Source organism: Bufo gargarizans, chromosome 6 (genome assembly GCF_014858855.1).
Source record: "Bufo gargarizans isolate SCDJY-AF-19 chromosome 6, ASM1485885v1, whole genome shotgun sequence".
Classification (NCBI taxonomy): Eukaryota; Metazoa; Chordata; class Amphibia; order Anura; family Bufonidae; genus Bufo; species Bufo gargarizans.
Genome location: NC_058085.1, coordinates 191334814 through 191362043, shown reverse-complemented (window position 1 = coordinate 191362043; position 27230 = coordinate 191334814). Strand labels below are relative to the sequence as shown.

General features: G+C 44.8%; 1 protein-coding gene across 2 annotated transcripts in view; it reads left to right on the top strand.

The window, feature by feature from the left end:
* Positions 1-27230, top strand: part of LOC122940601 (huntingtin-interacting protein 1-like) — a 126359-nt gene that overhangs the window by 53407 nt on the left and 45722 nt on the right. For both annotated transcript variants that reach the window (XM_044297245.1, XM_044297244.1), the window contains exons 9-15: positions 6597-6654; positions 8845-8920; positions 11655-11798; positions 12660-12757; positions 13993-14065; positions 17218-17401; positions 18976-19064. In XM_044297245.1, the coding sequence (XP_044153180.1) occupies positions 6597-6654; positions 8845-8920; positions 11655-11798; positions 12660-12757; positions 13993-14065; positions 17218-17401; positions 18976-19064 (722 nt within the window). The remainder of the gene's footprint in view (positions 1-6596; positions 6655-8844; positions 8921-11654; positions 11799-12659; positions 12758-13992; positions 14066-17217; positions 17402-18975; positions 19065-27230) is intronic.

Genomic DNA, 27230 nt, shown 5'->3' with positions numbered 1-27230 from the left:
TGACTCTTATCAAATCAGGCGCATCTTACGCCAGCGCAGGGAGATGAAGCCTGGCGGATGGATCCTCCAATCTTGATATGTCTCCCTCAAGGTGTCCAGGACAGAAGCTGCTTGTGTGCCTATTCGTGCTCCCATGGTCTTGGCCACCAAAGACCCTGGTGAGTTTTCCTAGAGTGTGCAAGCACGGCAACCCCTGTATACAACCAATGTATAATGAAAAATGAATGAAGCCAGCAAAGGAAGCAATATGGACAATCACAATACATTAGTAAGTGCCTGGAATTAACTTTGTCTTCATGATAAACGCCATTTGCTGAAGTGAGACAACCCCTTTAATTTTCTTAAAGGGTTTCTGCCACAAACTACTTTTTCCTCTAAAGTGTTTTTTTATCAATTACTCTAGCACACATTCCTCTTTGGCTTGTTAGTTTTTTTTCCCCAATTTTTTTCACGTTTACCTCATTTGCGTTTTTGTCTTATCCCCCATGCTTGAATCCTACTTCCTGGTTTGTCATGTGACTGCTGTCCCATCATGCCTTAGTGCAGTGAGAGCTGACCTGACATCAGCAGATCATGTGACTCTAACCACACCCCTTGTTCTTATCAATGAGGCTTCCTGTGTCCTACATTATGAGCTTCAAATGCAGGATGTATCCAACAGCAATTGAAAATAGAAACTGATTTGCCGCAGGGTACAATGGTAGCCTAATAACCTTAGAATAAGGCCTCATGCACACATCCATCTTTTTTTTCCGTGTCCATTCCGGGTTTTTTTGCGGACCGTATGCGGAACCATTCACTTTAATGGGTCCTCAAAAAAAAAACGGAAGTTACTCCGTGTGCATTCCGTTTCCGTACGTCCGTATTTCCATTCCGCAAAAAAATAGAACATGTCCTATTATTGTCCACATTACAGGCAAGGATAGAACAGTTCTATAAAGGGCCAGCTGTTCCGTTCCGCAAAATACGGAATAATGCACACGGATGTCATCCGTATTTTTTGCAGATCTGTTTTTTGCGGACTGCAAAATACATACGTTCGTGTGCATGAGCCCTAAGGTTTCATAAATGCTGATATTTGGGGAAGGTGATATAACAGCGATATCTGTTTGGGGGGGGGGGGCACATTTATATTAGTGGCACAACCCCTTTATACTGTCAGTATATTTTGCTGTGTCGGAAGAAGCGCCCACAAACAAGAAGAGAACATACAGACTCCATGCAGATGTTGTCCTTGGTGGGATCCAAGCCCAGCGAGGCACCTTATTCTGCTTCTAGAGGTTTCTTCCTCAATACAACATATTACATTTTTAGTGTGCCTTTGGGGGGAATAAGCCTCAACCAAACTTGGCCGACAGTCATCTAATATTTATAGGAACCTTTAGAGAATTTTTGCAGGTTTTACTGAAAATATGTTCCCAATATTCATGGTGACAGAATATGCAGTATTGGGACTAACAATCGCTCCCATTTCAGCATTTTCCATACACTTAATAAATAGACTGTTATAAAATAGACACTTATAAATTACACGTAATAAATAGAGCTAATAAATATGCTTGTGTGAATGGGGAAATTCTGGAACAAGACAGAACGAATAGCCTCTTGGCTTGTTTCTGATATAAAAGCTTCCGCCTGGTCTTAACAACGGTTCAGGATGACGCTGACAAGAACACAAGATCTGACTAGCAATCTTGTGCACTATCAGGGTCCATTCACACGTCCGTATGTGTTTTGCGCATTCGCAAAACGCGGACACCGGCAACGTGCATTCCACATTTTGTGGACCGCACATCGCCGGCACTTTCATAGAAAATGCAATTTCTTGTCTGCAATTGCGGACAAGAATAGGACATGTTCTATTTTTTTGGGCGGAACGGAAGTGCGGATCCGCCGATGTAGACAGCACATTCCGGCCCCTCTGAAAATGAATGGGTCCGCACCTGTTCCGCACAATTGCGGAACGGATGCGGACCCATTTTGCAGAAGTGTGAATGGACCCTTAGGACATACGGACATTATGAACCCCAATGAGCCACTCTGTACAAGAGGCTCCCGCTCAGTTGGACCCTGCTTTACAACCATTGCTATGTATTAAACCTACTAACTTATGAAGTAGTCCCCCTACTGCAGATGTCCAACCCTTTTTTTTTATATTTTCTGATAGACCCCCTCCGTTGCGCCGCTATGCCCCTCTTTGTTTTCTGGCGTCACATATGCTAATTAAGACCATCCTTCTCCCTGGCTGAGACTTTGTCCAATCTCAGCGGACCACTCCACAGCCAGGCAGAAGGCTATGTACTATACTCGCTCACGTAGCCTGTTCTCGTGAGATTTACCAAATCTCGCGAGAACAATTCCCGCTGTGAAGCAGTCCACTGCGATTGGACAGTGTGACAGTCTGGGAGAAGATGACGCCCACTGAGGAGAGCTGAGGTCTCCTCCTCCCTGCACTGATGGTCCTAATTAGCTTATTTGGCGCCAGAAAGCAAAGAGCGTCATAGCGGCTCAACGGAGGGGTCTGTCAGAATTTAAAAAAAAGATTGAGCGTCTGCAGTAGGCGGAGTACTTCATAATGTAGTAGGTTAAAAAAAAACTAAGAAAGTTCCTCTTTAAAATAGGAATTGTCTCCCCTCTTGAAATAGCGTTTAACTAGCCTTAGTGTAAGGTATCATTACGTTTCGGCAAGACGTTTCCTCCCATCTAAATAATGGATCTCTAATGGAAGTGACAAAAAATTGATGCAAAATGAGCAAATAAAGTATGTTTGTTTTTTTGTCGGATCAGAAGAACGGGAAACACAAGTGTGATGTGAAGCTGGCCCTACAAGGCATGGTGCCTGGCTAGCAGTGAATTTCCTGATGACAGGCTCCCTATAAAGGCACCGAGGCCAAACTTCTATTTGGGAAATGTTTGTTACAAAGGAATCTGAACGTGATCTGTGCAATGTCAGATTCAGGAGTATCTGTCACGGCTGTAAAACATGTTTAAATCCTTTGACCCTCCCCGTCCTTCATGTCCATCTGTACCTCAGTCAGTTCTGCAGAACATAAAAATTGGAATTGATTCTCAGGAGCGCTACCAGGAAAAAGCGAGTGCGAAACATGTCCGTTCAGTAATCTGCAAGTCTCTTCTGGTAAATACCAGTCATACATGACCACAATCAATAGCCGGTCTCTTGACGTAACCCCTTATGTGATGGACAAGACTGTGAGGCATCGGGTAGCCATAAGCATTGAAGGGGTTTTCCAGAGGGGAAGAAATGAAAAATAGGTCACAAAGGGTTCAAAAGAAATGTATAATCATTACTTGCCTCGCTGATTCTCCCACCGCTGGTGGTGGTGCTGCTGGTCCCCGATGCACTTCACTTTCTGGTGTCGGCTTGACACATCGGAAATACCCTTAACGCTAGGCGTATGTTCACACATTACGGAAATGCTGCAGATTTTTCATGCTGATTTGAGGGCAGGAAGTCTACATCAGAACACATTTGCAGCAAAGCTGATGAGAGTTTAAAGCGCACCTGTCGCCATGCGGTGCAGTCTGAAGGAGAGCCACCTCCTCTTCAAACACCTGATCGGCGGGGGTGCTGGGTGGCAGATCCTCACCGATCAGATATTGATGAATCATGAATACAAACAGGCCGTACAACCCCTTTAAAGGGATTTCCTGGTACATACAGACGTGGACAAAATTGTTGGTACCCTTTGGTCAATGAAAGAAAAAGTCACAATGGTCACAGAAATAACTTTAATCTGACAAAAGTAATAATAAATTAAAATTCTATAAATGTTAACCAATGAAAGTCAGACATTGTTTTTCAACCATGCTTCAACAGAATTATGTAAAAAAATAAACTCATGAAACAGGCATGGACAAAAATGATGGTACCCCTAACTTAATATTTTGTTGCGCAACCTTTTGAGGCAATCACTGCAATCAAACGCTTCCTGTAACTGTCAATGAGACATCTGCACCTCTCAGCAGGTATTTTGGCCCACTCCTCATGAGCAAACTGCTCCAGTTGTGTCCGGTTTGAAGGGTGCCTTTTCCAGACTGCATGTTTCAGCTCCTTCCAAAGATGCTCAATAGGATTGAGGTCAGGGCTCATAGAAGGCCACTTTAGAATAGTCCAATTTTTTCCTCTTAGCCATTCTTGGGTGTTTTTAGCGGTGTGTTTTGGGTCATTGTCCTGTTGCAAGACCCATGACCTGCGACTGAGACCAAGCTTTCTGACACTGGCTAGTACATTTCTCTCTAGAATTCCTTGATAGTCTTGAGATTTCATTGTACCCTGCACAGATTCAAGACACCCTGTGCCAGACGCAGCAAAGCAGCCCCAGAACATAACAGAGCCTCCTCCATGTTTCACAGTAGGGACAGTGTTCTTTTCTTGATATGCTTCATTTTTTCGTCTGTGAACATACAGCTGATGTGCCTTGGCAAAAACTTCGATTTTTGTCTCATCTGTCCACAGGACATTCTCCCAGAAGCTTTGTGGCTTGTCAACATGTAGTTTGGCATATTCCAGTCTTGCTTTTTTATGATTCGTTTTCAACAATGGTGTCCTCCTTGGTCGTCTCCCATGTAGTCCACTTTGGCTCAAACAACGACGGATGGTGCGATCTGACACTGATGTTCCTTGAGCATGAAGTTCACCTTGAATCTCTTTAGAAGTCTTTCTAGGCTCTTTTGTTACCATTCGGATTATCCGTCTCTTAGATTTGTCATCAATTTTCCTCCTGCGGCCACGTCCAGGGAGGTTGGCTACAGTCCCATGGATCTTAAACTTATGAATAATATGTGCAACTGTACTCACAGGAACATCTAGTTGCTTGGAGATGGTCTTATAGCCTTTACCTTTAACATGCTTGTCTATAATTTTCTTTCTGATCTCTTGAGACAGCTCTTTCCTTTGCTTCCTCTGGTCCATGTCGAGTGTGGTACACACCATATCACCAAACAACACAGTGATTACCTGGAGCCATATATATAGGCCCAATGGCTGATTACAAGGTTGTAGACACCTGTGATGCTAATTAGTGGACACACCTTGAATTAACATGTCCCTTTGGTCACATTATGTTCTGTGTTTTCTAGGGGTACCATCATTTTTGTCCATGCCTGTTTCATGAGTTTATTTTTTTACATAATTCTGTTGAAGCATGGTTGAAAAACAATGTCTGACTTTCATTGGTTAACATTTATAGAATTTTAATTTATTATTACTTTTGTCAGATTAAAGTTATTTCTGTGACCATTGTGACTTTTTCTTTCATTGACCAAAGGGTACCAACAATTTTGTCCACGTCTGTAGATATTGATGGCCCATTCTCAGGATAAGTCACCAATTTCAGATCTGTGTGTGTCTGACCTCCCCAGACCACCACACGCAGATGCTATACAATGGATGGAAGGCTTCATCCACTGTATAGTGACTGTGCAAGGGCATTGCAGCTCAGCTTCCATTCAAGTGACTGGGTGCTGAGCTATGGTACGCTGGCACCAGATACTACTGTATAGCTTCTGATGTCTACGGCTGCCCAGCTAATCAGTGGGGGTGCCCCTGGTGTGGGACTCCCACCAACCTGATATTGAAGACCTATCCTGAGAATAGTTCATCAGTATCTTAAGTGCTGGAAAACTGATTTAAAGGATAACTGTATATGGGCACTGGCGTGGTTCGGATGCAGACCCATTGACTTGAATGGGTCCGCAATTCACAACATACGTCTGAAGATAGAACTTCACCTATCTTTTGCAGAGGCGCGGATCGGAAGCCCATAGAAGCACACCATCCAACGCAAAAAGAGGAACAAGTGCAACATTTGGCCGTATGTTGCTGATCGCAGATCCATTCAAGTCATTGGGTCCGCATCCGCAAATAGAGTTCACACGGCCAGTGCCCATGCATTGCGGACCACAATTTGTGGTCCGCAGCACGGGCATGGGACCTTTTGCTCATGGGCATGATCCCTTATATTAAAAAGGGTAAAATCCGCACAGTCGCACACATAAAAAAATAATTGAAAGCATGCCGATTTCAAAATCCACACGGCAGGTCAATTTTTGCACAGAGCGAAAAAGCAAAGCATACGTGAGATTTACTGATACTGTATTATACTGAGTTTTTCGGTATAAGAATCCATGTGTAATCCTCATGGTGTGCCGGTAGCCGTTATCTGCTCAGCTCCTTCTGCTTTATACCAGACGGCACTGCATCTTCATGGTGACAGGTTCCCTAATAAATCACATCCACGCACTGTGGGGAAAAAACCAAGTAGACATTGACCTGCAGCTCGGATATTAGATCTGCAATGTGATCCTCCTTCTTGTGGATTCTCACTGCAAATTTCACCCCTTTCGATGTAGCAGAGTGAAATCCTGGGGGTATCTGCTGCAAAACCCGTGACAACATCCTCATGTAATAAACGTGGATTTGCAGGAAAATTAATCCCCCTCTAACAAAGGTTTGAACTAGGGCCCACCCCAGCCTGGTGTAACGTGTCTGCAGCAGATGACAGTGTTTCCAGTAAATAACACAATAGGTCAGGATGCTGCTGAGATGCTACCTAACACTGTAAATTGTCTTTCAGGCCTTCCCACGGACACATTACAGGGTCACCGAGATCGTTTTATGGAACAGTTTCAAAAGTGAGTATAGAAATGTGAAATTTGGGGTACACGCACACGACCGTGCCGTTTTTTTGCGGTCCGCAAAAAACGGAAGCCGTCCGTGTGCCTTCCGCAATTTACAGAACGGGCGGCCCATTGTAGAAATGCCTATTCTTGTCCGCAAAACGGACAACAATAGGACATGCTATATTTTTTTTGCAGGGCCACGGAACGGTGCAACGGATGCGGACAGGACACGGAGTGCTATCCGCATCTTTTGCGGCCCCATTGAAGTAAATGGGTCCGCACCCGAGTCTCAAAAACTGCGGCTCAGATGCGGACCCGAAAAACGGTCGTGTGCAAAATCCTGACTATTTTCTTCCAAAATCTGTGCCGCCCCCGTCCACAGGTTGTGTGCAGTATTGCTGATCAGCCACATTCATGTCAGTGGAGCTGAGCTGCAGTACCAGACAAATCCCATGGACTGGACTGGTGCTATTTGTGGCAGAAAGCGTCCATGTTTTCTACAACCTCCGTCCATAGGTCATTTGGCAAATTGACATCATGAAGGGGGCGTCCCCTTGAAGGAGCACTTGGTGCAACAATGTATGATGCTGACTTGACTTTTAATATTACTGCGCCATCAGCTTCCTCTGTCAATGACAGCGAGCGTCAATGTTCAGCACCTGGATTCTTGAGCTAGGTGCCAGACTAAAAGGGGTTGTCCGACGTAGACATTTCATCTAGTCAGTATATGTATGGAACGTTGAACGCAATGGACCTGGTTACATTAAGGAGTTATGGCGGACACAGCATTATCTCCCAACATTATCTCCTATGCTGCATGGGATAGAAGAAGAGAGGCTGAAGGGAAAGAGAACCAGCGTGGTAGCGCAGCCCTTGTAAAGAGTTAAAAGTAATTAAAGTCATTACACAGAAGTGCGAGTTATTCCGAGGAATTCAATTTCCCTGGTCCATTACTGCTCTTTATAGCCTGGACTCCCCCTGTGATGTGTAATTTTGTGGGAAAATATTCAGTTTCTCTGTATTCACACTCAGACAAGGTAGGTTGTCAGTCAGTTAATTACTTCACCCAATACACTCGAGCTTAAAGGGGTTGTCCACATTTTTTTTAAAATCCCCCCCCCCCCCTCCACCCAATGAGAACCGTACTTATCCTGCTCCCCGTTGCTTGGTTCCTGTCTTCACTGCGCTTCTGGTCCCCGCATGTAAACCTCCTGCATGGGCGGTGTCACGTTTGCCATGGCAGCCAATGACTGGCCTCAGCGTGAAGTGTCCCTAAGTGCCATGTCACCCAGTAGTGATGTGCCATTCATTAAATACATTTAATTGTCACATGTAGTCATTGGCGTGACCTCATCCGTGCAGGAAGTTTACATGCGTGGACCGGAAATGCAGTGAAGACAGCCTGGGACCCACAGAAATGTAACCGATCTGCAGGGAGCAGGTAAGTATAGTCCTCTTCACAGGTCCCTCTGGGCGGATGGAGGATTTAGAAAACAAAATTGTGGACAACCTCTTTAAAGTACATTTATAGCACTGGGGACTAGAAGTTAAAGTGAAGTGTCATAAATGGATTCATTGTCCCAGGCAGTGTAAACTTGATCACGCCTGGACCTGTCAATCAAAGTGCAGAGGAGGTTGAAGTTGCAGAGAGAGCAGAGCCTCTAGGTGTAACGGCTACGCCCCTGTTGCTCCTAGAGGCTCATTTGCATATATATATATATAAACCATCATATTTCTCAGTAATGTGGGAACATAGGACCAACACAGATGTCTTCAGCTGCCAAGTGCACATGTAACAGGTCAGCCAGTGTCATAGGGACAAATCTGCTGACAGATGCCCTTCAACGGCTGAGAATGAAATACCCCTTTAATGACACTAGATTCACTATTTTATTGCTTGAGAAATGCTCAGTTGTGTATTTCAGCCAAAACATTGCCTTGTAGTGATTGGTATGACCACAATATGTTCCCCAATGACCAGTTAGACAGCTTTTTCTTCTAGACATCTACAATCTGATCTTTGCACCATTTATGATGTATAGGAAGAACATTTTCACTGGAACTGCCCTTTAAAGTTAAAGTATTTTCCGCCCTTTTACCCGCCGCTTACAGTTATGACTCATGGTATCGGGGATGATATGAATAGAGCAAATAATTTTCTTTTTATTAGGGATGTAATTCTTGATATTATTTTACTCATAGGTTGAAGGATTTGTTTTACCGTTCGAGTAACCTGCAATACTTCAAGCGTCTACTACAGATCCCACAGCTTCCAGAGGTAAGAAGATATTTTATGTCTTAAGATCCAGGAGCGAACAATGGCTGGAAATATGAATTTTCAATTGAATCATCCAAAAGATGATTGAAGTTTGAAAACAAAATTATATTTGCAATGCTTTAGACAGGTTTTTGCTCTCTGCACTGTAAGCTCCAATACTGAGTGGATCAGCAGTTTCGTGACAATAAATGAGGCTCGGATTTATTTTTTGCTGCGCTTTAGTTTTTTTCGCCAATGCACACCTTCCAGCATTGTAAGATTAGTAGATGCATATCACTAGCATTTCCACACAAAACTTTTTGAATCCGTTCTTCAATATTAAAGTATAACTGTCATCTTTTTTTTTTTGGAGTATTGGATTGTGGTGATTAATATCACCTTGGTGGCCCTATTTTAACTTTTCACTGTGTATTCAATTACCCCTTAAGGCTGGGTTCAGACCTGAGCGTTTTACAGCGCGTTCCTACGCGCTGTAAAACGCTCAACAGGCAAGAATCAATGATTCCCTATGGGAATGGTTCTCACCTGGGCGTTTTACAGCGCGTACGATCGCGCTGTAAAACGCCCGACGCCCCAAGAAGTACATGAGCTTCTTTGGGGCGTCTTGTCGCGCGTTCCCGTACATAGACTTAGCTGGAACGTGCGACAATAGGCGTTCGCTTGTTCCAGAGCCGCGTATGTCAGACGCCCGTAGAATCGCGCATACAGAGCGCGACATCCCAAACGCTCAGGTCTGAACCCAGCCTTATTCCACAGTTTTGTTCCCTGTACAGCCTATTTTTACCTGTGCTTAAAATCAGGTTGCTAGGCATGGTCCGTCTATGTGTTGAACGACGGAGGACGCAGAAGCACACAGCGTGCAAGGTCAGATTACTGACAGCCAGGACTGTAAGTAAATGATTAAAGCCAGGTCCTCCCCAGCAGCTGATAACAGTGCCTGGGCTGTGTGCACTGCTCCCTGTCCCTGCGCTTGGCAGACGCTCCCTCACTCAGCAGAGCTGGAGAATGCAGAGTTGAAGCAGCGCAGACCAGGGAAGGGAGATCTGCCATCTGCTCAGTGTATAAATGAAAGCAACATGTGGTAAGAGGACCCCTTTGTGCTGCAGGAGATTAACCCTTTAGGGGGAGGGCTGTGGTTACTGACACTTTTGGGGGGCTATTGTTACTGGCTAGTAAGGGCAGGCAGGATTAGCCTCAGGCTGAGGGCAGTGGCGGCCATCTTAACTGAATAGTGAAATTGCAGTTTTATGCAGACTGGTTGCTAAGGGCTGAATCTTATTAAATATGGGGTAGGTCAGTCTAATAGTAACTGATTCTGGAATATCATGTTATTAGTAACTACATATATGAAAATTGAATTTAGGGTCTAAGTGTGACAGTTATCCTTTAAATCCCCAAATAGCTCTAAAGGCTAAAATATGACTCCCATGTTCTTACTTTCTTACTGTATATTCACTCTTAACGGGAACTAATCTGAAATTTAATTAAGCATAATTATTAATGTATTGTATAAAAATATTACTACTATTTTTTGTTTTGAAAGGATTGTGTTAGTTGTTTTTACCTGGTACAAATGCTGACAGCACGAGGTAGGGGACAGGAGGACAAACATTCATTTTGCTGAGCTTTTATTATCAGGAGTAGTGTAAATATGAATTTTTATTCTGCCGGGTACTGCTCCTGCAAGTGTACTGGAGGAGGTGCTTCACTGTAAAGGGCTTTCTGCATTGAGTTGCTTCACATCCCCTCCCCTCTGCTCTAAGTGACAACAGTAGCATCCAACATGGAGAGCCCTACAGCTGTCACTTAGAGCAAAGGGGAAGGGTTGTGAAGCACTTGCAGAAGTAGAGTCTGGCAGAATAAAACATCATTTTCACACTACTCCTGATAATAAAAGCTCTGAAAATGTATGTTTATCCTGCTCTTCCTGTTCCCTACTTAGTGCTGTCAGCAGTTTTGCATAGTCTAAACTGCAAATAGTCTCCCTTTAAAACTTTTCCGGAGATGCCATATCTGACACACAAACTTTTTCCTGTTTCATCTGTATAAAGAGTGCTACAAGGGGGTATGTAATTTATGGGAGCTGCAATGAATGGGAGGTACTGGTCAGAAAAGGGTCAATAGACAGTCTCCAGGAAGTGATAGAGCACTGTCCCTCCCAAGAGTTCAGGGAATGAAGGGGAGCTCCATTCAGAGTCTTAGATGTGTATAGTGTTACTTACTATCCTGCTTATTTAGGCCTTAAGCAGTACACTAAAGCTGTCATCTGTCATTCTAATGGTAATGAGATGACTCTATTGACTCTGTCCCAGTCTATACAACAAAGGTGAAAGGCAGCTTATTGTATGTGCTCCAATGGCGAGTGTGTAAACTGAAATATTTTAGGGAATACTATATCTCCTTATGGTTAAAAAAAAAAACTTGACCTCTGTCCAGTGGAGGGTGCTGGCAAAGTCTAGTGCTCAGGGGAGTGTCAGTCAAGCCTGAAATGGCAGGGTTGGAGCGCTGACTGCATGACTTTATATCATGACTGTTGTATGCTAATTTAATTATAATATGGTGGTATTGTTTTTTCTGCAGTTTGGCATACAGGGTCTTGTTTAGTAACATTAGCAAGTCATTTAACAAGGCACATTGGTGGTTAAGGGTAAAAATGAGCTGGCAGGTTCACCTTAGGTGCTGTATCGGTGTCAGTCTTTAGTTATAAATATTATTGTTCACTCTTCTCTTCTAGAACCCACCAAACTTCTTGAGAGCTTCTGCCTTATCTGAGCACATTAGTCCGGTGGTTCTCATACCTACAGGAAACTCTCCCCCTGACAGCGAAACTTTGGTGGAGACTGATGATCTTGTTGGGATGGACTCGTCATCTCACCAGGTAAAAGGAACACATGAGATAATAGGAGGCTGCTATTGAAGGAGAGGTATTCTGGCTTCAGCAAATGTTATTTTGTGTGTAATGAAAAACTCTAACATTTTTCTTATACTTTTACATGAATTGCTCACTACTTATAAGACATCTGTCCTTGAACCAGGGCAAACCTTTTAGGTTCTAAGAAAGTTTCCCTTGAATAACTGCAAGCAGAGATTTTGAAAACTGCAAAGAACTGATGCAACACATATACTGGAGAATTGTATAACTGTTTATTATACAAAATTTAACCTTGGAATGCCCCTTTAAAGGGGTTCTTTAGGCTTTTAATATTAATCGCCTATCCTCAGGATAGGTAATCATTATCAGATGGGCGGGGGTCTGACACCGGGCACACCCACGATCAGCTGTATGAGAAGACCTGCCGTCTCCTGTCTATCTTCCTGCTCACTGCTGCTTTGCCATAGACAGCTGATCAGCGGGGGTGCTCGATGTCGGACCCCCGCCCATCTGATATTGATTACCTATCCTGAGGATATGTCATCAATATTAAAAGTTGCAATAAAGGTTCAATTGGTCGTCGTGGGTGGTGCTCAGTGGTAAGTATAATGTAGAATCAAGACCAGGAAACCTCGGCACTCAAGTGTAGTAGTGAATATTATTTATTCCATCCACAATTTATTAACAAGGAGCCATTGGCCAATGTTTCGGTCTAGCGTAGACCTTGTTCACGGCCAGAGATGCGGCTGCCGAGAGTCTGTGTTTCAGGATGGCGTGAATCAATATTGAATCAATATTAAAAGCCCGGACAACATTCTGTGTTGTATATGTGTTTCTGGTCCATCACCTATATTGCTTGTCTTCCAGAGTATGCCTGAAAATAAGTTTGACGATATATTTGGCAGCTCCTTCAGCAACGACCCTTTCAATTTCAGCAGCCAGAACGGCATGACCAGGGATGACAAGTAAGTGACTGACTGGTATGAGGGCATGTGTACAAATAACGTATAGACTGGGAGGGAGTGCCACCCCACAGGACCATCTATAGGTGGTACGTGGCTTCAAAGTAGGATTAATGGGATGCATAGTTTCAGTATTTTATGATCTGGGACCAGAACTGGTTTATAGGACTGTAGCTACTCTGGTAAAACATCCAAGGAACGGTGTATAGGCATGTGCAGGTTATCAGAAGAAACAGAATTACACCCATGTCAAGGCTTCAAGTCAAGTCTAACAAATGCATGGGGTTATTGTAAGGCTACTTCCACATCTGCGTTTTTGCCGGATCCAGTATGTATTCTGGTGCACTCCGTTCCGTTCCATTTTGTCCCATTGACAATGAATGGGGACAAAACTGAAGTGTTTTCCTCCGGTTTTGAGATCCTACAATGGACCTCCATACCTGAAAGGAAAACGCAGATGTGAAAGTAGTCTAACCTGTTCCTTTTGTTGGCCTTGAAATTGTAAAGCAGATGTAAAAGCCTTTCCCGCACATGGCAAATATGGACAGAAGGATATGCAGCCATATGATGAGTTCATAAGCATTCATTAAGATTTGCATTGCCTTACACAATTTCCAGGGGTCCTGTCTTTACAGTGTCCACGTTAGGACATCCTCATAGTCAAATATGTCTTTATTTATCTATTTTTAATGGTTTTAGCTTTGTGTTAATGTAATTTTTTTTCCTGTTACATGGTGTTGGATTTGTCATTGAGATTACTATAGTGATGACTATACAGCAACTGGGTTTTATATAGCCTTGCCATAGAGCTTGATAGGACAAAGTTCATATGGGGTGGTCGTGTCTGGAGGACCTACTGCAAACCTCCTTATGTAACTTTTATAGGAAAATAATTGGAGTAGAACTTGTAATGTTTCCTGTAAGTGTATATACATGGACTATCCTGAGGCTATGCTTCTTCAGAAAAGGGTATACTATGGTCAATTTTATAGGAAGCCAGAAAACCATTTGTTACATTTTCGGAGTTTGTGAAGAAACTGTCAGATGAACTTAGGACTTCGGTGCTGCAAGGAGATATCGCCAATCACTGAAGCACTGTGCTAAACTATTAAAGTGTTACTACAAAAGTGACTGTGAATGTAGATGCCTCAATTTATATTCCTACTTATCTTTATATTGCGTGCTGTGATGTGTAGAAGATCTTCATTATCTCCTCAACCTTCTCTCATTCTCCTCAGAGATCGGCTCATAGAACAGCTCTATAAAGAAATTGCTATTCTACGAGGTGATTTGGGAAACTTCAAAGCAGAGGTAAGAGGTTTCACTGGATGCAAAAGCAAGTGTCAAACGAGGGGTCGTTTCCTTTGTGTAGGCACCGGTGCACCCTTTGATGTCGCCTTAGCCACCATAAATTGCCTTCCAGCAGTATTTCTTATGAGACGTTGGTCAGCTGCACATGGGGTTGAGCGGTAAACCGGTGTCAGCGATATAGCGCGGTATTAAGAAACATCGATATGGCAATATCGCTGTTTCCTAATAACCGCTGTATTTTGTGACGTCAAAGAAGCAGTCACATGTGCGCTGACAGCTTCTAAATCTGTGCCCGCCTGCCCCTGCATCCTGCATAACAGTACTCACAACCACATTACTGCCCGCAGCGGCCGCCCCTGGCTCCTCCTAGCTCCCCATATTCATGTCTCCGCTCACCGACGTCGGAATCGGATAACAGCAGAGGTGAGCACAACAGCCAGGCGGGAAAAGTCTCTCCAACTCCCACACACAGTTGGGCCTGCAAGGAGTGAGAGAGACCATACCTTAAACATAGAATAGAACCGGCCCGGGTGTCATACGTAAAGGTGCTATGTCTGTCTGTCTTCTGTGACCTGGTCCTTCCTTCCTGCCTGCAAGCTCCATACATGAGCAACATGACATTATTTCACTGAGAGGGGGGGGGGGGGAGAGAGAAAAATTGTTCATACAGTATAATGTCTCCTTTCGGCTGCCCCATACAGTATAACGTCTCCTTGTGGCTGCCCCATACAGTATAATGTCTCCTTGTGGCTGCCCCCATACAGTATAACGTCACCTTGTGGCTGCCCCATACAGTATAACGTCTCCTTGTGGCTGCCCCATACAGTATAACGTCTCCTTGTGGCTGCCCCACACAGTATAACGTCACCTTGTGGCTGCCCCCATGAACTATAACGTCTCCTTGAGGCTGCCCCGACACAGTATAACGTCTCCTTGTGGCTGCCCCACACAGTATAATGTCTCCTTGTGGCTGCCCCATACAGTATAACGTCTACTTGTGGCTGCCCCGACACAGTATAACATCTACTTGTGGCTTCCCCCACACAGTATAACGTCTCCTTGTGGCTGCCCCCATGCAGTATAACATCTACTTGTGGCTGCCCCCATACAGTGTAACATCTACTTGTGGCTTCCCCCATACAGTATCACCTCTCCTTGTGGCTTCCCCCATACAGTATAACATCTACTTGTGGCTGCCCCATACAGTATAATGTCTCCTTGTGGCTGCCCCACACAGTATAACCTCTCCTTGTGGCTGCCCCCACACAGTATAACCTCTCCTTGTGGCTGCCCGTGCCCCTGTACAGTATAACGTCTCCTTGTGGCTGCCCCTGTCCCCATACAGTATAATGTCTCCTTGTGGCTTCCCCCATACAGTATAACCTCTCCTTGTGGCTGCCCCACACAGTATATAACCTCTCCTTGTGGCTGCCCCTGTCCCCATACAGTATAATGTCTCCTTGTGGCTGCCCCTGACCCCATACAGTATAATGTCTCCTGGCTGCCCCCACTCAGTATAATGTCTCCTTGTGTTTTTTTTTCTTTTAAATGGGTATTTATCGCGATATATAGCTGCACATGGTGTCTTCTGCCCGAACAAACCAGTCAATGTGAGAAATGATGACACTGCCTTCTGTGCTTTGAATGAGTGCAGCTAAATGTCACGGGAACTTCTCCTTTTGTCTAGGTCTACTATCACAGTCACTGCAGAACATATGTCATGCATCCTACAGGCGTTTGAGATGCGGTATATGATCCAATTAATTCCCTTTATAAATTACTAGGCGTATGGAGACCCTTCGGCGAACCTACTTTCCCAGCTGGGAAACCAACAACTTGTCTTTTCTTGGCACATCAGAGAGTAGTCTTTGGCTCAGTATTACTCCTCTGTCTTGGGAACGTCTTTACATTAATTGCTCATGCATATGACCTTACTATGGCTCAGAGGTTGCATGGAGCCATGTTAAAGCACCCATAGAAATCAGTGGGTCGGTGTACCATTTTGGGGAAGATAAGGATTGCCAGTTGCATTTTGTACTCATGACACATGCTTTGGCCAATGGCTATCTATTGTCTATGGTCAACAATTCTTATCAAAGTCAGGGAAACCGAGGTTTGGGTAACTGTCACTATACAACATACAAACTCAATGCAGATGTTGTCCTTGGTCGGATTCGAACCTAGGACCCCAGTGCTGCAAGGCACCTGTGCCACCGTGCTGCCCATACAGCTTTTCCAGCTGTCTCTATGCCTTCTTGTACCCTACAGTCACCAGTTTTATTTTATGGACTAACAAGTATTGTTTCTGCAGCATTAAAGGGGTTGTCTGACCAAAAAGTGAAATAATGTAAAGGCAGGTGTAAAAAAGATAAAAATCGTCACTCACTTTAAGAAAGACCCACCGTTTCAGGACCATGGCTCCGACCACCATAATTTTTAGTCCTCGACAGACTGGATATGATGGCGTGCTCCAATCACTGACCTCCGTGGTCACGTGTGCAAGAACATCATGGGCACTGAACCTCTGTAGTAACTTTCATTCCTTGCACATGTGACTGTTGGAACTAGTGATTGGCTGCATTGGTTACGCAAATGGGAATGGCACATCATTACTTCCAGTCTGACAGGGACCACAAATGGCAGACGGAAACTGAAAACTTTAATAATGTTAGGGACACCTCCAAGGGGTTGTCTCATCTGAGAATATGCCACCAATGTTAGATAGGCGTGGGTTCTTCCTCTAGGTCCCACACTTATCTTCAGAACGGGCCCCCAAAAGTAAGCGGAGAGCAGCTGTGCATATACGCAGCCACCCTCCACATTAATTTCTGTGGAAGTTCCGAAAATAGGCAAGCACTGGCTCGGCTATTTCCAGAAGTCTCATAGAAGGGAATGGAGCGGTGGCCGCGCTTGTGTGGTGCACTCACAAGTCATTTTTGTGGGACTTCTGAAAATAGCGAGTATGCTCACTTGGATTTTTCGCATGCGGATCTCAGAGGTAGGACCTGCACCTATCAGACTTTGATGACATATCCTAGTGATATGCCATCAAAGTCCCTATGACACAACCCCTTTGGCTTGAGAGCCCCTTTAGAGAATCAAGAAAGAGTCGCAATTCTTTAGTATATTGATAATAAAATTATGCATTTCAGAGTCATCGGCTGGTTAGCAATCTCAAGGGTCGGATCCAAGAGCTAGAGGCAGAGTTAGCAGAGCAGAAGCATCTTCGAGAGCAGGCAGTGGATGAAAATGAGTTCCTGCACACAGAGTTGGAGGAGTTGAAGAGGAAGAGACAGGATACTGAGAAAGCCCAGAAGAGTCTGACTGAAATAGAAAGTAAGGAGTCAGCATTTAATGCACCATATTTGTTGGACTATAAGACACCACTTTTCCCCCAAAAGTGAGGGAAAAATGGCAGTGTGTCTTATAGTATGTAGGAGGCACATAAAAGTGAGGGCAAGCGCTGCGCCAGCTGTACTCACCCTCCCTGGTCTTCTTCAGGGCCCCGCTCGGCACTTTTTCCTGACTATCACCAAAAAATGGAATCATAATCTTCACAAAGTGAAAATCGATAAGCTTTATTAATAATATATAATAAATACATACATGATGGTAAAAAGGCAGCACAAAGGTGGAACACAAAGATAAGGAACAGGACCCAAGGAGGGGCCGAGAGGTCAGCACACCAAAAATCAGGGAAAAAGTTGTAAGATAATAAACACTAAGACACCTCAGGACAATGAGCCCCAGACTAAATGAAATGGAGACAAATATGAGGATGAAAAGACTTGGTGGTTAAAAAGGATTAATGAGCATACCCTGAGTGGTGTGTCGATCTCTCAGCCACCTCCTGACCCTGAAACGTAGCAAGTGAGGAAAGTTTTTCTTTTTTAATGTCTGATATGGGGGTCTGGTCTGAGTTTGATCTGATGGCGGCTAGGGGGGGGGGGGGGGGGGGTCTGATGGTCGGATCTGAGGCTGATAAGGGTCAGATCTGAGGCTGATCGAGGCTAGGGGGGTCTGATTTGAGGCTGATGGATGTCTGATCGAGGCTGGGGGGGTTCTGATGAGGGTCTGATCTAAGGCTGATGGAGCTCAGATCAGTCTTAGGTTACATGCACATGACTGTATGTATTTTGCTGTCCGCAAAAAATACGAATGACGTCCATGTTGCATAGTTTTTGTTTGCGGATCCATTGTAACAATGCCTATCCTTGTCTGCAAAACGGACAAGAATAGGACATGCTCTATATTTTTTACGGGGCTACAGAATGGACATAAGGATGCGGACAGCACGCGGTGAGCTGTCTGGATTTTTTGCGAAACCCATTGAAATGAATGGGTCCACATCCTATCCGCAAAAATAATGGAACAGACACGGAAACAAAATACATTCGTGTGCATGAGGCCTTAGGCTGTCTTAGGTAAAGGTAATCTTCCTCATTATGTGTGTTGATACATTGATATGGTACAGATTGGAAAATCTGCAGCATGCTAGTTTTACTGCATGGAATTTTTTTTACATCTACATATATTGTGCGGTCATTTGCTGATCCACAGCACATCCGCAGCGTGTGAATTCAGCCTAATGATTTTAATTTACTATAATCTGTGATAGAGCTGTGCTTTGTGTAAGAGATCCAGGCTTTTTATATGCAGCCCTTATATATATATAATGACATGGTGGTCAAGGAGCAGATGGTGCGTTAGAGAGGACTGAGGAAAAGACACAGAGGTAGTTTTAAGACCGGTTAGGTATTGTCACATAAGGAGTCCTGTAGGACTGATGCTAGCACAGGGAAGCCACCATCTAGATGTAGGCAGGGGTTATCAGAAATGCCAGCGCTGCCCTCTAATTATTGTAAGGAATGTATAGGTAAGTGATTAACCTCTTCCTTTCTCTGTTACAGGAAAATCCATAGCAAATGAGCAGCGATATACCAAGCTGAAGGAGAAGTACGCAGAGCTGGTTCAGAGCCATGCAGATCTTTTGAGAAAGGTGCTTGATTCTGACTAATTGTGTGTAGGGCACCCCTAAATTTCCTTATGGCCTTATGCACGTGACTGATCCGCAAAATACAGACCGTATATCTAACACTCCCTTTACTGGAAATTACTGTTCTTGTCTGCAATACGGATAAGAATAGGACATGTTCTATAATTTGTGGAACAGACACATCGATGCGGACAGCACACAGATGACATCCGTGAGCTGTCCTGTTTTTTGGCAGACCCATAGAAATGAATAGATCCGTGTGCAATCCGCCAAAAATGTGAATCGGACGCGGATACAAAATACATTTGCAGAAACCAAGGAAAGATCAGACCCTTGTTTTTCCTACTGGCATGTGTAAAAAGACTATCTAGAGCAGGGATGCTCAACCTGCGGCCCTCCAGCTCTTGCAAAACTACATTTCCCAGCGTGCCTCGACAGCCTACAGCTATTAGGGCATGCTGGGAGTTGTAGTTTTGCAACAGCTGGAGGGACGCAGGTTTAGCATCCCTGATTAAGAAGCTTCTGTGGGGTCAGCGGACTATCTTACCTGTATGGAGACCTCCTGACTCTACCCAGAGAGAAGGCTTAGGAGCGCCTATTCACACATGGCAGATTTGTTGCAGAAGTTTCTGTGACTGTCCCATACATCAGAATTGGAATTACAGAAGTCCATGGAATGTATTTTTCAGCCACAGAAGTTTGTACAGCTGATCTGCTGTGCGTGTAGATACCCCACAGGCATTAGATTTCTAGCTTCACCAGCATACTCTAGTGTCTGGCCATCTTTTGTATACACACAGTAATGCAATGACAGTAAATGGGGTCTACAGAGTGTAGGTAAGTGATTAACCTCTTCCAGAGCACAGATTAGAAGGCATGTAGATTAGAGCAGCCTTTATTACTTGGAAAACCCTATTGTAACCTCTTAACACATAATCACGTAAATGTACAGGATCAGCGTTAAGGGGCTGTATGAAGTTAAGGTCGCTCACATGCTGAGCATTGCGCCATAAATGGCAGGTGTTGACTGTATAATATAGCCAGAACCCGGTGCAATGATTGGATCAGCAATGACGCCAAACCTGGTCACTTAATCCCTCAGACGCCACTGTCAATAGCGACAGCAGCATCTGTGAGATTAGGTAGAGGGAGGGGGCCCCCATGGGGCTCTGATCACTTGCCATGACAGCCTGGAGCCTTGTGGAGGTTCCCAGGCCTGTCATAGGTAACTGCCTGAAAAGCCATGCCTGAGATATAGCTCAGCAGGCAGTGTCTCAGAATCCCATAGACTTAAATAGTATTCTAGTAATAGTATTATAAAAAAGTTATGAATATGGCGATGCAAATAACATTTTTACTTTACAAAATTTTTTTTTTTTTTTTTAAAGTAGTAAAACAAAATAAAACCGTAATCATACTGATCCCCAGTTCGGGCCCAACAGATAATATTAAAGTGGGTGGGAAGCACAAGGTGTGCTAAAGTTGTGTAAACTGGTCACCATTTCCTTTCCACACCCGAGGGGGGTCATTTACTATCGCCAGTTTGATGTAAAAAAAAGTTGCAGGGCCCTTTTTTGTGAATTTTTTAACATTTATACAACATTTTGTTGCACAAACATTTTTACGCTCTCTTCGCCACTGGGAGATCAGCCTCTGCAAATTCACTAATAGGCGTAAATTATGTTGGAAATCCACTCCATTTCACTCCAGGCACATGAACTGTTGGAGAATGAACCTAATTTATGACGATACCTGCACCTTTTCATAAATTAGGCACATCCTCTGGCAATACAGGTGGAACTAAGACTGATGTGAAATGCTGGTCTTTGATAAATGACCCCTATGTAATCTAGAAGGGAGCACACCTACTGATTCCATCCATATATCACTCCATTTTAGAAGATGTTAACCCGTTCGCTACCAGCATGTACGGCGCTGGCTGCTCTTGCCTAAATACCAGTGCCATAGTACTACGGTTCACTGATCGGGCGGGTGCAGGGGCTGCGCCCTCCCAATTAGCTGCAGGGGTCCGGCAGTGGATGATAGCCGGACCCCTGCTGTATGCTCCGGCATCGGTGAAAACACCGATGCCGGCGCATTAACCCTATATGTGCTGCGGTCAGCGCTGACTGTGGCATGTGCGATGTCCGTGCAGGGAGGGAGCTGCCATCGTGCCCCCGCGCTGCTGTGACGAGGACCTGATGGCTTGGACGGCAGCCCTATGCCTTACGTTTGAGCCTGTGAGATCCAGCCCCCAGTAGTATTGTAATGTACTGTACAGGGGATCAGACCCCCAAAAGTTGAAGTCCCAGAGTGGGAGAAAAAAATAAAAGTATCCTTTTCCCAAAATAAAGTAAAAAAAAGTTGTAAAAAATAGGGAAAAAAGAAAAGTAGACATATTCGATAACGCCGCGTCCGTATCGACCGGCTCTATAAAAATATCACATTATCCACCCCGTCAGGTGAACGTCGTAAAACAAAAACCAATGCCAAGAATGCCATTTTCTGGACACCTTGCCTCACAAAAACGGTACCTATCAAACCGCCATCTTATCCCGCAAAAAAAAAGAGACCCTACCTAAGACAAATCGCACAACAAAACATCTCAGAAAATAGCAACACAAAAAGATTTTTATTCTGTTCAAAAAGGCTTTCACTGTGTAAAACAAAAACAAAAAATAATAGACACATTGGGTATCGCCGCGTCCGTAACAACCTGCTCTATACAATATTACATGAGATGCCCCCTCAGATGAATGCTGTTAAAAAATAAAATAAATTATGCCAAAACAGCCAATTTTTGTCACCTTGCCTCCCAAAAGTGTAATAGCAATCGATCAAAAAGTCTCATGAAAATGGGTAGCAAATTATGGTGTGCTTTTTCTCCTGTTACCCCTTGTGAAAATGAAAAATTTGGGGCTAAAGCATCATTTTATTGGAAGAAATTAAACTTTTCATTTTCACAGTCAAGTGTTTCCAAATTGCGTAAAGCTTAGGAGGTCAAAGTGCTCAGTACCCCCCTAATATATTCTTTAAGGGGTGTAGTTTCCAAAATGGGGTCACTTTTTGAGGGTTTCCACTGTAGGGGTACTTCAGGGTCTCTTCAAATACAAAATAGTGCCTAAAAACCATTCTAGCAAAATCTGCCTCCAAAATCCATATGGCGCTCCTTTCCTTCTGACCACTGGCACATGCCCATAGAGCAGTTTACCGCCACATATGTGGTATTTCTGTAAACGTCAGAATCAGAGTAATGCATATTGAGGTTTATTTTGCTGTGTTGCAAGAAAAAATTGATTAATGTAAAAAATCTACCAAAAAAGTAAAATTTTGAAATTTCGCCTCTATTTTCCTTTAATTCTTGTGGAACACCTCAAGGGTTAACACGGTTTGTAACATCAGTTTTGAATAATTTGAGGCATGTCGTTTCTAAAATGGGGTCATTAATGGGAGTTAAGCCCCTCAAAATCACTTTATAACTATAATTCATGCCAACATAAAGCAGACATATGGGAAATGTTGATTGATAACAATTTTATGAGGTATTACTATCTGTCTTAAAAGTAGAGAAATTTGGCCAAACAACTGAACCCGAGACAAGCCAGATGCCTTGTCACATAGTTTTCCTGGAGGTGGTGATTTTGAAAATCCGAGTCTCATACTGTCTAAATAGGTGGTGATATCCGCTCTTTACCCTGACGTTGAGGTGAAGGTGTTAGAGGCTTAGGGAGACGCATCAGATTCGTTTCCCTCTGGGACCGGAATTGCGCCACAAAGTGTTTGAGGAACATCATGGTACGGTTCTTACGGGACACCCTGGGAGCAGATCCACTGCTGACCTCATATCTCGTAGATTCTTGTGGCCATGGTGGTGTAAGTGTGTTAAAGGGAGTCTGTCACCAGCATTTCACATTTTTTTAAGCCTTCCCACAGCTCCCTAGCATGCTTACAGTTAATCAAAACGTTACCTCTGGCATCTTTCCTGCTCTTATAAATCCATCAAAAACGATCTTTATAAGATATGCAAATGAGGGCTCGCAAGTGCCCAGGGGCGGCTTTACTCTCTTAGGTGCCCTGCTTGCTCAGCCTTTTCATTGCGTCCCCCCGCCCCTTCCTAACCTCCGCCCGCCCATCCTTTCCCTCTGACCGCCTTTCTCATAGCTTGTTATTCCTCCGATATCCTGCGCCTGCGCCCTTCGTCGGCCGGCGCATGCGCACTGCGATGCCCATTCCTTGTACGGCATCACAGTAACTATTGCGCATGCGCTGGCTAACGACGCGAAAACTCAACAAAGGAGGCGGTCCATCGGTGCATGCGCATTAATTACTGTGATGCCGTACAATGAATGGGCATCGCAGTGCGCACGCGCCGACGGACGGTGTGCGCAGGCGCGGGATATCGGAGGAATAACAAGCTATGAGAAAGGCGGTCAGAGGGAAAGGATGGGCGGGCGGAAGGTAGGAAGGGGCGGGGGGACGCAATGAAAAGGCTGAGCCAGCAGGGCACCTAAGAGAGTAAAGCCGCCCCTGGGCACTTGCGAGCCCTCATTTGCATATCTTATAAAGATCGTTTTTCATGGATTTATAAGAAACATTAAGTTGAAGGTACCTTCTTGGAAGTTAGGTCCGAGATTTATTGGTCCATATAAGATCACTGCCATCATTAATCCTGTAGCTTTTCGTCTTGAACTTCCTCAGGCCCTGAAAATTGATAGTGTTTCACAAATCTTTGTTGAAGAGATATGTTGAACCTTTGGAGCCGTTTACCTTGCCACCCACTCCTGTCATGATGGACGGTAGTTTGGAATTTCAGATCGCCAAGATAATCGACTCTCGAGTTCTCCGTGGATCTCTTCAGTATCTTGTCCACTGGAAAGGTTATGGACCAGAAGAGAGGATGTAGGTACTGGCATCTGACGTGAATGCCTTTCACAAGTCTTACCCGGATAAGGTCGGTCCTGGGTGCCCGGAGGTCACCCGTACTAGGGGGGATACTGTCACGGATACTCCCGTGACAGGGGCTAAGAGATCAGAGAGACTGGCAACACGTGGGTTAATCTGAATGGTTCATTGTGGATCATTTGTGTCTGTGTTGTTTTGGTAATGACCACACCTCTGGCAGGTGTTGTTGGTTTGGTCATTTAACTTCCCCCATTTTTTACTGCTTACCCCTTTTGGGGGTGCGGTTTATAGCTTCAGTTTCTGGACTTTGGCCTGCTGGTTGTTGGATCTCAGTTGAGCTCCTGGTGCTGCCTTTGCTCCACGTGAAGTTAAGTATCGTCTTTTCTATTTGTATTTTGTTTGTTGTATTTCCTTGTCTTTTGGTTCCAGGCCTGAGGGAGACTCCTGTTCATCCTTCTGGTGGAGGAATAGGTTGCCTCAAGTCCTATCACTATACCAGGGCCCTACAGAGTGTGTTAGGGCTCTAGGTTCCTATGTATGAACTAGGGATCGACCGATATTGATTTTTTAGGGCCGATACCAATACCGATAATTTGTGAACTTTCAGGCCGATAGCCGATAATTTATACCGATATTCTGGGAATTTTCATTTTTGAAGAAAAAATAAAAAATTCCTACACAAATCTGCTGAAAATTATTGTTTATTGTTAATGTGTATTTATTTATTTTTTGTAAATCTTTTTTTCATTTATACTTAATATTTTGGTGTTTTTTTTTTTTTTTAACATTTTTTTTCTTCTAACTTTTAGCCCCCTTAGGGACTAGAACCCTTGTCCTATTCACCCTGATAGATCTCCATCAGGGTGAATAGGAGCTCTCACTGTCCCTGCTGCTCTGTGCTTTGTGCACACAGCAGCATGGAGCTTATCATGGCAGCCAGGGCTTCAGTAGGGTCCTGGCTGCCATGGTAACCGATCGGAGCCCCAGGCTTACACTGCTGGGGCTCCGATCGGAGGAGCAGGGGAGAGGGGATCCGCTACACCACCAATGATTAATACAGGGAGGGGGGCTTGGGTGGGGGGGCGCACTGTGCCACCAATTAGTAATATACTGGGGGGCTTGGGGGGGCGCACTGCGCCACCAATGAGTAATATACTGGGGGGCTTGGGGGCGTACTGCGCCACCAATAAAGGTTGTCCAAGTTATATTTATTGATGACCTATCCCCAGGATAGGTCATCAATATTAGATAGGAGGGGGTCCGACACCTGGCACCCCCTCCGATCAGCTGTTTGAAGAGGAGACTCGCAGGGTGTCAGCGCTGCCTCCTCTTCACTGTTTACCTTCTAGCCGTTGCATCTGCAGTGGTGAGCAGGTGGAATTACAACCAAGCCTATTGAAATTAATGGGACAGCTTGGGTGTAATTACACCTGCTCACCAATGCAGATGCAACGGCTAGAAGGTAAACAGTGAAGAGGAGGCAGCGCTGACACCGTGCGAGTCTCCTCTTCAAACAGCTGATCGGAGGGGGTGCCGGGTGTCGGACCCCTCCGATCTGATATTGATGACCTATCCTTAGGATAGGTCATCAATAAATATAACTTGGACAACCCCTTTAAATCTCTCATTTATTCATATACAGGAGGCGGGAGCTGGCTGCAGAATGACATAGCCGGCTCCCGACCTCTATGAGCGGTAGCTGCGATCCGCGGCACCTGAGGGGTTAACCGAGGATCGCAGCTACAGCTCATAGAGGTCGGGAGCCGGCTATGTCATTCTGCAGCCAGCTCCCGCCTCCTGTACAATTTGAATGAATGAGAGATTTCTCTTCATTGGTGGCGCAGTGGCCACAGCCCCTCCCCTTCTCTTGTCCCCTGTCCTCCCATTGGCTGCAGCGGCAGCAGCAGCACAGGGGGAGGGAGACACTGCTTCCTTCTCCCCTGTGCTGCTGAGGGAACACGGAGAGCGCTGTCAGCAGCGCGATCTGTGTTCCCAGTACGTTATCGGTATATCGGCAAAATAAATGCCGATACCAGTCAAAATACTCAATATCGGCCGATAATATCGGTAAAACCGATAATCGGTCGATCCCTAGTATGAACTTTCCTACCTTCGAGGTCAGTTCATACTGATAGTTAGTCAGTACTTGGATTAGGGTTGTTCTAGGAGGTGATCTTTTCCTTTACACTAGTTTCTAGACCTCGTTCCTATCCCCTTTCCTCCTGTGCTCGGTGTGGAGTTTCCCACCCACATCGCATCCGTGACACAACTAGCCTCTAATAGAACAATCTCATCCTTGTCCGTAATGTGGACAATAATAGGACATGTTCTATTTTTTTTTCGGAACGGACTTATGGAAATGGAATGCACACGGATTCATTTCATTGAAATTAATAGTTCCGCATACGGTCCACAAAAAACCCCGGAACGACACGGAAAGAAAATACGTTTGTATGCATGAGCCCTTAGAGGGAACACATCAGTTTGGTGACTTAATTGTGCTTTATACTGGGCTTCAGATGGCTCAGGTTTGTGCCTTGGAAACAATAGAGTCAACAATGAGGTCTGAGTTTCTCAGGCCAAATGTCTTACTGTCACGGCTGAGGATGGGGGAAACCCTCAGCCGTGCGGTGATTGAAGATGGTCGCTGCTTGACCAGGACAACAGGATTAGGGAGCAGGTCACCTCCTATCGCGTCCCTAACCTGACCCTAACTCCTAGGTGCATGGGCCGACCTTTAAGGTAGGAGGACCCATGCTCAGGAACCTCGGAGCCCTAACTCACCCTCCGACTGGTCCCTGGACTAGGAGTCAGAGTAAGACAACCTGTTCCTTCTGGATACGGAGGAACAGGAGTCTCACTGGCCAAGCTGCAAGAAAGGGAGAACAAATACAACCTATGGCAATGGCAGGTACTTGCCACAAGCATAACACTCACCTGCCACAGACAGAAAGCCTGGAACCCATGTGGAAGTACTGACCACAGACAACAGGACTCAGCACACAACACACTACACACGGGAACCCAGGACCATAGGTGCAATAAACAAGCATAAAACCAAACACATCTTCAAGACACCAAACGAGATATTATTTTGCTATGACCAGAAGGATGGCCCCCACTGGCAGTTGGTAAGTAACCAGGAGGATGTCTCCAGCCAGCATGACTGAAGCACCCTCTCTGGCTACTGCCTACAACTGAGGCTATATAGGGCCAAGAGGCCACACCCAACAATCAGACACACCCCGTGACTCACACACACAGAAA